Below are 11,990 nucleotides of genomic sequence, written 5' to 3'. Positions count from 1 at the left end.
TGCAATGGTAAATGGGATTGTTTTTTTCGTGTCCCTTTCTGTGAGTTCACTATTGATGTATAAAAAGGCCATAGATTTCTGGGTGTTAATTTTGTATCTTGCTACATTGCCGAATTCATTTATTAGGTCTAGTAGTCTTTTGATGGAGTCTTTGGGTTTTTCTATGTATAGTATCATGTTATCTGCGAATAAGGACAGTTTTACTTCTTCTTTTCCAATTTGGATGCCTTTTATTTCTTCTTCTTGTCTGATTGCTATGACTAGCACTTCCAGTACTATGTCGAACAGGAGTGGTGAAAGTGGGCATCCCTGTCTTGTTCCTGTTCTCAGCGGAAATGAGTTTAGTTTTTGCCCATTGAGTATGATGTTGGCTGTAAGTTTGTCATATAAGGCTTTTATTATGTTCAGGTATGATCCCTCTATTCCCACTTTTCAGCAGGTTTTTTTTTGGGTGGTAGATTCATAGGTACTTGTCGTCTTATTAAATAAATAAATAGACCATTGGTGGAGCAATTGTGAGAGTGCATCATGAATCAGGCATTGTACACTGGAGTTTACAAAAGAAAGGTAGAAAGAAATTGATGAAGGGGGTAAGGAAAGAGAAGGAGAGCTGGGATGGACAACTAGGGTTGAGGGAACACAAAGGCTGAGATTAGATATCATTGTTATGAGATTTCCTTTTAGCAGCGCTTGGCTATCAGAGAAAGGGTAGGAACTGGGTTCATTCAGGGCTGGCAATTGTTCAGTGTTTGCAGTGGGAGGCCCACAGCATGAGGCATAGTGGATTGCAGCTGAGGCCAAATCTATGCTGACAACCCCTGGAGCTGGGGCAGTCTGGCTGTGGAGCAGCCAAAACAGGACTTTGAGAGACTATCTCTGGTGATTGGGGTGTTGTTGTTGTGGGTTTGGAACGCATTATTGGAGAGATTGCCATTGGGCACTCCCTCAGAGAGGGGGTGGGGCATGGAGTGAGTCACAGAAGGCTTGAGGAAGTAGGTGGAATTGAGGATCTAAGCCAGGAAGGGGTTGAACCTTCCACAGGGACTCAGAATGGAGACGGTAAAGAACATCAGCTTGGTTCAGATCCCACTTCTTCCACTTTTGGTTGTGACTTTGGGCAAGTTCCTTACTCATCTGCTCCAAGGCTCATTTCCATGATTGCAAATAAGGTAACTCTTACCTCATAGAGTTTTCCTAAAAATTAAATAAGATAATGTATGTAAAAGATATGGTATCTTAAGAACTCAAATGTTGGCTCTAAAACAATCTGCTTAGCAAATGAGTTTAAAAGCAAACACATCCTTAGAGAGAAGCTGAATCTGAGTGGCAGGAGCACACAGGGCAGGGCAATCTGGAAGCTGGGAGGGAGGACAGCCAGACAGAGGAACATGGTAAAGCCGGAAGCATGGCCTATTGACCATCCTACTGGAATACTGCAGGGGTACTCCCTCTTTCACATTTGTTCTTGCTCAAAAGCAAAAAGAGCGTCTGTGGTGATGAAATGTACAAGTAACCCTACTGCACCAGAACCCAGTCTCATTTAAATACTATGGACTAGAGGGTTTTTCATTACACAGGCCACATGATATGATGACTGTCCAACCCTCCTCATTCATTTCTGTGTTTGCTCAAGGCTAGCTTCCTTTCACTTAAAAAAACAGTCATCCCGGGAGAAATAAATCTCTCCATTGCTTTTATGGCGTTCTTTGGATCTGAAATCAGTACTTTGTGAAGTTGTCTGTCTTGGATTATCTGTATTGTCTTTTTTCCCTTAGGTGTCTTTGAGGGCGGGTGGGGGGGGGGGGGAGGAGTGAGAAGTAGTTTTTTACTTTGTTTTTCTAGCTCTGTCATCTAAGTAAAGCTCCTTTTAAAAATGTTAGCCTGTGCCCTAACCGGTTTGGCTTAGTGGATAGAGCATCGGCCTGCGGACTGAAGGGTCCCAGGTTCGATTCCAGTCAAGGGCATGTACCTTGGTTGTGGGCACATCCCCAGTAGGAGATGTGCAGGAGGCAGCTGATCGATGTTTCTCTCGTCTATGTTTCTAACTCTCTATCCCTCTCTGTAAAAAACCAATAAAATATATTTTAAAATGTTAGCCTGTGTGAAGACATCACTGCAAAAAAGGAATGAGAAAAGTTGTCTCTATAATTGATCTGGATACTCTCAGTTTCCAAGTATGGCCAGAGCAGTGAGAATAAAGGGACAGAAATCTCATAAAGATGAAAATACAGCAGTAAAAGGCCACTTGTGCAGCTGTTCTCTCCTGCCATGACTGTCTGATTCAACTCCTCTTGCCCTCCCTCTGGCTTTATGTGGACCAGGGGTTGGGGGCTGATAGGAGTGTGGCTGATGAGGGTAGAACTAGGGAGCTGGAGTAGAACTCGAGAACTGAGACAACAGCCTAAGGTTGGCTTTTGTCACAGTTTGCTCATTTCCTTCTTAACAGGACTAACAGGCTGTATTACCTTTCCATTCAGGTATGAAAGCTTCTGAATTCTTTCATTGTATTTGCTTACGACCACAGCCCCAAAGTTATCTAACTATAGTTGCCGACTCTCAGCGTTCCAGGTGTGATGCCTTGGCCTCCGCGTTTTGAAGATATCACCTTTGCTGCCCAGTCCCTTCCGCGTGGTATACCACCTCCACGGTTCCAGAAAAATATGATGGTGAGCCATCTGGGTGAAAATCCAGTGAGAAAGTGGAGCCAGAGAGGGTGGAGGGCAATGATTTCCTTCACTCTGATCCCATCTTCCTTTGGGACCAAAATATTCTCCCCTCCTTTATAAAAGAGGGGAAGAAAGAGCAAGCCAGTCAGACTGGTATGGCCAAGGTATTTTTTTATTCCCCAACAACCTCATTGCTGCCTCCTAGTGAATGTTTTAGAATTGAAAAAAAAGACCATTTACTGGGGAGGATTTGGGGGTTGGGGGGAAGAAAATGAATTTGCACAGATTCACAAACTGTTTCTGAGAGTATCTCTGTCTGTCAGTTTCTGATTGGATATATTTGTGAGCACAGGTGTATCACTGTGGCCACAAGGAAAATACAGAACCCACGCAGACTCTACTGATCAAGGTACACTTTTCTGTGGGAGCTCACAATCAAGAGTTGCCAATAAAAAGCCCAACAAACTTATAGTTCTCTTTCAATTTATTTCTCTTTCACTATTCACTCACACAGGGTAATCTCTTTCCCTTATCTTGGTATTTTTCACCTTTAGGTAAAAACTGCATAAGAACAAAAGTATAATATTATGTTTATTCAAACATAAAATTTGTGGAAATATATGCTAGTACATAAAAAAGAGAAGGCACGGAACTTACTTTGTGGGAAGCTCAACCAGGCTGAGGCAAGAGGCGTGAGGTTGGTTAATAACAGCAGTGCCCGCTGCCTTCCTTTCATGCACAGCTTACTGTGAGGACCTTGCCTTGGTTGGCAAGAGTTTAGGCCAAGAATATTGGTCCCCTAAAAACTGAAATCAAAAACCAAATCTCTTCTATTTTGAAATGTGTGTGATTTTATTTGGTGAACAGACAAACAAGCAGACCAACAGCCATTTTCATTTTAGGTATGAAAAGCACCTTTGTTTTGCACAGGTTAACATTCTTGGACTTAAGAACTTTGAAATTTTGTTTATTTAGTATCACTAAACCGTCGATTTTGCACAATTTACAAAACTACCAAGGACGCATATGTGTTTTATTTTTATACACTATTGCACAGAAAAGCATACATTTCAATCACATATACAAACCTTTCTTTCCATTGTAATAGTGCACTGCAATATATTTTTAACTTACACTTGAAAGGAGTACATTATAATTTAACTAACCAATATAACATATCTTTTCTCAATCCTTATCCTTTTGTATATGTCAAGATAATTTTTATGATTAGACTCAACTGTGTTCACAATGTTTAGTGACTAACAGTGTTTCATATCTTGCATCCCCATGCATATGGTCTTTGTATAACAGTGGATCACATTTTGTCTCAAAACTACTATACAAGTTAGTAGGTTAAAAGCTCAGAGCAGATAATTTTGTAGTTTATCATCACAAAACAGTATATTTACTATTCTAGTCAGTGTAATTACACCTGCTAGTGTTTTAATGTTGCTCCACCGAGTCTGAGTCTGTGAATGACAGAGTGTCTTTAGAGAGCCTGTAAGGGAATATGGTTCTAGAGAAATCAGTCCAATTGTTGTAGCAATACAAGGGCATTACTGATACAAAGTAAACATTTGTAAATGTGATAGCTTAAGAAAAATACAGACTCCTACACATTTCACTGATGATTTCCATTTCTAAATTAAAGCAACAATCTTTATTCTATTTATTAGAATGAGCAATAAAACAAGCCCACCTCTTAATTTTTATTTAAGTCCATAACTTCAATCAATGCTCTGGGTCTGTGTTTGTTTGTGAGTTGAACATATATCACAGGGAAGTCGCGAAGAATCAATCACTTACAGAACTTCCTACTGGCTGGCACACACCACAGGGCTAGGTAAAATTCAAACAGCCAAAGAAAGAAGGCAAGCAAGTTCTCCCTGACGGGCAGGACAACTTATGAATGAAACTCCCACACTGATCATGCTATAAGTATGCTGCGGTGTACCAAGAAGTGAGAAAAATATGCAAACAAAATCATGCTGTTTGATTTTTGCATCATGTCAACTATAAAGAAAAAAAAAACTGCTCTTAAGAAAAGTGTGTTTAACAACATAGAAATATTCCAGAATGTCATGATTGGCATGTTTCACTTTTTTTCTTTTATAGAGAAACACTCTATATTTCTTTTATTTTGAACGCCTTCACCCACACTCTGCATTTAAGTGAGATACTGTAAGCTAACTGTACCTTAAAGAGATCAGCATACAGATGGCTCTGACGACCGGAATAGAAACAAAACAAAACACCCAGAATTTTTTAAAAAGTTGAACAGTCAGCCAAGGACGCCTAAAAGGTTGCCAAGAGCATGCTCAGTCCCTCGGTTATTTTTCACATTACTACCTCTGACAGCGTGCGTCACCGGTGCAAGAAAATGCGGGAAGCCTCTGTTCCAAGTAACATCTGAACATCCAAGGGAAATGCGCACATTCTTGCTAGGAAAAGTCTCCAAAATGTTCTAGGGTGCATCCGCGAGACTCTCCCTGGGGCGCTCCTCCTTCCTCTGGGCAGAGGATCCCAGAGCCTCGACCAGGGCTGCTCCGGCTGGCCAGGGTAGCAGGGATGACTCCGGGGGTTGCCCACGCCAAACAGCGCGCAGACTCCGCGGCGCATCCCGGCTCTCCACTTGCTCCCAAGTGAAAAGCGGTGGGAGGAGGAGTAAGGAGGAGGGAGGTGGAGGGAGAGGTAAAAGGGATCCTGTTTAATTCGAGGCCCTGGGGGTGTGGGAGCGGGAGGAGGCTCCTCTGGTCCCTCCTCCCTCCTGGAGTCCTGGGCTCCACCTCCTCCACATGCCCCCAGATATACACACGCTCGGCCGCGGCCGGACATGCACTCCCAGCGCCGGCTCCGGGCGCGCGCACACGCAGGTGGCGACACTCACCTGAGCCGGTGCCCAGGGCTCCCGCCGGGTCGGGAGCGGCGGCGGAGCGGCGGCCGGCGCCGGGAAGGGGCCCACGGGGCCGCGGCAGCCGGGGACGCGGGAACAGCCCCGGCGCGGATCTACGAACTGAGGTGACGGCGCGGTTTCCTTCAATCCCCTCCTCCGGCACCTTCGCCTCGGCGCCTGCCGGGTTCTGGCCCGAGAACCCTGGAAAGAGGGGCCCCCGGCTCGGCGCACCCGCGGGCGCACACTACGAGGCCGGCGCGCCGGCGCACGAAACTTGGGCGAAGTTAGTTGCCAGGGCCCGGCGGACACCCAGAGGAGCCGGGTGGGGACGCGGCCGGGGCCGGGCCAGCCGCGCCGCCTTCCCCGCTCCGCGTTCTCCGAGATCCCCAGTCGGCCGGCGCGCCCGGAGGGGCTGGGAGCGAGCGGAGCCGGCATGGCCCCGGGGACTGTGAGACGCGGCGCCTCGGCTAGTCCGGAGGATTTCCTCTGAGGCCCGGGACCCCAACCTTGATCAAGCCACATCCTACGTCCTCCGACCCGCAGCCGGAGAGGAAGACCCGCGAGGCAGGTGCTGGGGGCGCAGACAGTGCCCCCCTTCCACAAAACCCAGCCTACTGGGGGGAGAAAGTGGGGGGCCCCATCAGCGCGCCCGGCCCGGAGCCAGGAAGACCGGCTGGAGCTGCTGTATTTGTATTGACATCCATTGCTGCACCGTTCTCGCGTGGTGCGCCCGGACCCTCCTCCGCCTCCCCCTCCTCTTCCTCCTCAGGGGCCACCTCTCCTCCTCCTCCCCCACCCCCATCTGCTACTGTCAAATGAGAAAGTCACCGCGATCCCAAACACTCCAGCCACCGAGAGCCCCTTTTGGCACTGGGCAGCACGCGGCGACGGGCCGCGCGGCTCAACTTGGTGGAACCTCCGCGACGCAACTTTCCGGGCTGCTGTGCGTGGAAGAGAGAAAAGACTGACCCGGGGCCGAGCTCTGCCGGGCAGAGGAGACCTGCAGGGAGTTCGCGATTAAGCGCCACCGGACGGGGAGGAAGGACAAAAAGAAAGCAGAGGGCACACTGCCACCGTGGGGTGGGGGCACCGCCTGAAAGTTACCGCGCTCCGGAGAGTTCTCCCCCCGAGCGCGCGGCCCTGGGCTGGTCACCCGGCCCCCTCCTCCCGGGCGGGAGCGCCGCCGGGCCGCGCGTGTCCCCGCGGGCAGCCAACATTGATTTCCTCCGGGCCCAGGGCGACGGCCCGGGCGGCGGCGGGCTGCAGCCGCGGCCCGGCGAGAGCATGTCCAAGCCGGTGGACCACGTCAAGCGGCCCATGAACGCCTTCATGGTGTGGTCGCGGGCTCAGCGGCGCAAAATGGCCCAGGAAAACCCCAAGATGCACAACTCGGAGATCAGCAAGCGCCTGGGGGCCGAGTGGAAGCTGCTCACGGAGTCGGAGAAAAGGCCGTTCATCGACGAGGCGAAGCGCCTGCGCGCCATGCACATGAAGGAGCACCCCGACTACAAGTACCGGCCGCGGCGCAAGCCCAAGACGCTGCTCAAAAAGGACAAGTTCGCCTTCCCGGTGCCCTACGGCCTGGGCGGCGTGGCGGACGCCGAGCACCCGGCGCTCAAGGCGGGCGCCGGGCTGCACGCGGGCGCCGGCGGCGGCCTGGTGCCGGAGTCGCTGCTCGCCAACCCGGAGAAGGCGGCCGCCGCCGCCGCCGCCGCCGCCGCTCGCGTCTTCTTCCCGCAGTCGGCCGCCGCCGCCGCCGCCGCCGCTGCCGCCGCCGCCGCGGGCAGCCCCTACTCCCTGCTCGACCTGGGCTCCAAGATGGCAGAGATCTCCTCGTCGTCGTCCGGCCTCCCGTACGCGTCGTCGCTGGGCTACCCGACCACGGGCGCGGGCGCCTTCCACGGCGCGGCGGCGGCGGCTGCAGCGGCCGCCGCGGCCGCCGGGGGGCACACGCACTCGCACCCCAGCCCGGGCAACCCGGGCTACATGATCCCGTGCAACTGCAGCGCCTGGCCCAGCCCCGGGCTGCAGCCGCCGCTCGCCTACATCCTGCTGCCGGGCATGGGCAAGCCTCAGCTGGACCCTTACCCCGCGGCCTACGCCGCCGCGCTATGACCCCGCGGGGCCACCTGGCGAGGTTCGGTGTGCACACATGTACATATGTATAGGTACGAGCTCTGCGGCCACCCGGTGCGCCCTCCCGCCACGGGGGACCGCGGGTTGTTTGTACATAAGATGTATAGGTGCCAGGCAGAGGCAGAGATGCCAGTCGGGGCGCGAGTGCGCGTGTGAATTCACAGCATCATTTCGGAACCGCACTTGGGCAGCCAGCTTTAAAGTGGGCAGTTGTATTCCGGCAGGAGTTGGCGTTTGTTTTGCACTTCGGAACCTGTTGCGTTTTGGCCCATAGAGGTGGAGTCACTTTTTGACATGTTGGGCACTCCAGTTTTGTTTGTTGGAAGTTTATTGTCGGTTTTATTTTTGTTTCTCATTATCTTTCTCTCATTTTCCCCCCCCTCCTGGTCTGCGTTGCATGCACACTGTTCAAATGTTAGGTCTGAAATGGCTGACACCAGGGAAAACCAGATCTATGCCATTAGTTTCTTTGGAGCGGGATGGTGCTAAGCAACCTTGCTCCCTATTTGTCCTGTTTGAACTTTGCCAATCTCTGCTCTCTCAGGCAGAAACCCCAGACCGGATCCATTCTTGACCAGTGACCAGCTCGAATCTGGCCTTTTGTATGTGAGATGATCGCGGTTTCTTTTGTTTCTCACGCCATATGCAAATCAGAGCAAGAGGTCTTTCTCAAGAGCAAGGAATGCAAACAAGAAATATGTGTGCGATTGAAAAGTTGTCAGTTGGATCTTCCCCCTTAAATAAAAACAAAACAGGTGGGAATCACCCTGAGTCCACTCACTTGGATTGCTGACACAATTTATAGACAATGTAAAGGCCCTGTTTCTATTTTCCCCTATGGCCGAGATTGTAAATGTGTACATGTTCGTGAAAACATTAAGTCTGAGAATGTGTTATTTGCGTTGCCCTAAATTTGAGTCGATTTTAGACTCTAAAGCATTTTGAGCAAATATCAAAGTTAACTTTTTAAAAATTACAATTTTAACTAAGATTAAATCGGACTTTTTTTTTGCCTGAGTGGCAATTATATATTTATTATTTAGCAAAACTGAAAAAAAAAACAAAACACCCACAGAATTGTTTTGACAGATGTCTCTCGTTGTCAGCCAGCATTTCTCCACCAACTTGAACCGTTTAAATGTGTTTTGGAATTCCCTCCCTAATTAGCTTATTTTTTAGATCATCTGCAATTCATTTGCAATTTATGATAAAACACAGTTTAGAGAAAAGAACCTTCCTCAATTATAGCTTTTGTGTTTCTTTTTAAATGTATATATTTTGACTAATGTTTGTGAATGAAGTTGGCTAACATGTATTTAGTTTCATTTTGGCTTTATGTAATATACAGTTTTTAAAAGTTTAAGTATTGGTTTTAACCTTTATGTGTAAATGGTTTTCTTGTGTGATCTTCTAATTTAATATTAGACATCTAAACTATATCTGTAAATTAGAATCCGACTATCACTCTGTTCATTTTTTGAACAAAGAGTTTAAATAAAGCCTGAACCAGGGAAAAGAGAAAATCCTCTATTTCTTGTTGAGTTCCTAACAAGATTTTTATCTGAATTGCCCTTACGTGCCTGGTCCAGGTGAAGTGTAAGGTATCCTCCAAAGGCAGCCTTTGTTTCACTTTTGAATAGATTTACTAGGAAATCTAAATCAAGCCATTGTTATTCAGAGCCAAAAACCTGATTTATCACATTTTTAATCGTGAATAGGAAAGAAGATTTAAAAACCCAAGTAGTTGTATTATCTTGAGGGGGGGGGGGGAAAGGCATTCATGAACCAGTAGAACAGAGCCCATTGAAAACATCCAGACCGTTCAAAGCATTTCACTAGTTTCCAGTAACATTTTAAGAGGGGAAAGTTGCCTGACCACTTTATCTTGTTAGTAGGAGAGTCCCGCCAGCCACTTGCACCAGTGTAATTTGTTCACGTATCTTTGGCATATACCTTATTTACACCTTAAGATTTTATGTGGAAGAATTACCACAGCTAACAACAACATACAACGTTTGGCCTCTGTAGGGCTTTATTTTGTCATGCTAATGGCATTTAAATAGAAGTACAACACAGTCTAATGGAGAGGGTTGAATTTCCAGATCTAGACAAGTTTCCACTGGAAAATGTTTGAAGTCACAAAGGATTTTACTTTTAGAGAAGAGATTATAAGGCACCAGGAAGAATATCAGAGAAAAAATTAATTAATAAAGGAAGATCTTTATCCCCCCCGCCCCTCACGAAGTAGAAATTCTCAAGACACAACACTCAACTAGTTTTAAACTCCTTCCCCATTGACAGAGACCATCTCTCGAGCTGCAGTCTTTATAAGCAACCCAACTCTTTAAAGTCATTGTTTTTCCCCCAATGGAATATTTTAAAAACCATGAAAAGTTTTGGAAATGTGAGAAAAAGGTTCTGCTGGTTTGACCCTGATTCACTAATTAAAACGATCCCTCTCCTGTTATTCCCCGAGCTCTTTGCAATATTATAAGTTAATTCATATGGTTCTGAGCGATTATGCAAAACTAATTTGGACTGTCCAGGGGTAATTATCCCTGACACGGTTAATTAAATCCTTTCAAGCCTTCGTCTTTGCCTTTTGTAGCAGCCCATCACTTCTCAACACGGCACTTCCTGCGGCTCTCTGGAAATCACCCCAGCCCTAAATCTTAGTTACCTCCCCGGGACTCCCAGCTCGGGCCCCACCGGCCGAAGATTCCCCGCCCCCTACCACCCCCTCCCCTTTTCCCAAAGAACAGCGCTTTCTGGGAGCCACGCTCTGGAGTATTGAATGAGAAGAGGACTGGCAAGATAGGGAAGGGGAGGAGGGAGGATGCCTGGGGTGAGCGCGCAGGGTCACACAGCCAACAGATTGTGCGGCAGTTTGAGTACGTCCACAGGCCCACAGGGGGTGACTAGTCTATCACTCCTCTGTCTTCAATGGCCTTGCTAACCGGTTGCGCCTGGAGAAAGCTAGACAGTGCGGAAGTAAGGGGAGCGACCCCGGGACAAGAGGAGGTGGAGAGGGCCCGGTGTGTAAGAGTCTGAAAGTGACCCACAGATACAGCGCTGGGACTAAGCCAAGAGCTGCTGCAAATCGAGATCTCCACCTACCCATGTCTATAGCTCTCTCCCTCCCTCCTTCCTTCCTCCCTTCCTTCCGTTTGTTCTCCTTGCATTGACGCTTCTTTTTACGGTTTAAAAAAGCCACGACATTTCTTGGGTAGTCACGGTTGCCTACGGGCTTTAAACAAGTCTCACATGCCAGGGGCCAGGCGTGTTGCCTTTCAGCTTTGCGCAAACAGGTGGAATTGTTCTGCTCGAGCTCTAAGGACCGGAGCTGGGGGACGCGGCCGTTCGAGGGATGGCTTCGGGGAGCAGTGGAGTCACTTCGTCTGACCATTTCCAACCCCCTCGCCTCCAAAATTGAAACAAAACAGCGCGGATCTCTGTCTCACCCCCTTGGTGGGGGGCTGCCTCTGCGAGGGGCGCAGAAGATGGAGAGGAGACTGGACCGTCTTCCCGGAGCGCCGTGCCAGCCAATCAGAGCGCGGCTCGGGCGGGCGCTCCCCGCCGCCGCCGCCGCCGCACCCTCGCGGCGGGCGAAGTTCCCTGCAACGCGCCCGCCCGGAGTGTCCGCGTCTTTCTTGCGCCCACTGCCCAGTGGAGGCAGAGAAAGCGCCGCCGTCCAAACTTTATTAATCTCTCCCGCGTTCTTTCTCCCTCAGCCCCGTGCATCTCAAAGGTCAGCCCTCTCCTTTTAAAAGACTGATATTATTAATTCACTGACAACCCCCACCCAGTTCTTTTTATTCTCTTGCAGGGGGGGAAAATGGGGCGGGGGGAATAGTGAAAAGAGCTTTTTTTAAAATCTTTCTCTCTTTTTTTTTGTCCTTCAGTGGGAGCGTTTAGACAGTCGAGGAGGTTTTGTCCGGGAACAAAACGCAGGGTTGGGAGGTTTTGTGAGAGTGTTGTTTGTTGAAGTGGAGCTAAGAAAAAGCGGCGGCTTTCTCCTCATTGTGAAGAAACCAATCAGTGGTATTTGGAAAACTGTTAGCATTGTGCACTTCTTCTGTGTCCATTGTGAGGCGATTCTTTTCACAAGGTTTTTTTTTCAGCCGATCCAGCTGGCCGGAATGAATAGCGGTGCAATGTGTACACGCTTTGTCCCTCCGGCCTTCAAGTAGCCCCCATTGAATAGACTAAGTTGACACTGCGTGACAGTGAAACAACATAATAAAAAATACATGAGCCCCTGAATAGGAGCAGGCGCATAAATAAATAAAATGGGT

General features: G+C 48.8%; 1 protein-coding gene across 1 annotated transcript; it reads left to right on the top strand.

Annotated features, from left to right (window-relative positions):
• The first annotated feature begins 5,199 nt into the window (after positions 1 to 5,199).
• On the top strand, positions 5,200 to 9,457 carry SOX21 (SRY-box transcription factor 21). The gene has a single exon (XM_059684960.1). It carries the CDS (start codon positions 6,844 to 6,846, stop codon positions 7,672 to 7,674), a length of 831 nt encoding a protein of 276 aa, XP_059540943.1. The 5' UTR covers positions 5,200 to 6,843; the 3' UTR covers positions 7,675 to 9,457.
• The last annotated feature ends 2,533 nt before the right edge of the window (positions 9,458 to 11,990 follow it).

Source organism: Myotis daubentonii, chromosome 2, assembly GCF_963259705.1.
Source record: "Myotis daubentonii chromosome 2, mMyoDau2.1, whole genome shotgun sequence".
NCBI classification, from domain to species: Eukaryota; Metazoa; Chordata; class Mammalia; order Chiroptera; family Vespertilionidae; genus Myotis; species Myotis daubentonii.
Note: the sequence above shows the minus strand (reverse complement) of the source record. Positions and strands in the feature narration are given on the sequence as shown.

Coding starts and splice junctions, on each gene's coding strand:
- SOX21 (XM_059684960.1), top strand. CDS start 6,844: ATGTCCAAGCCGGTGGACCACGTCAAGCGGCCCATGAACGCCTTCATG.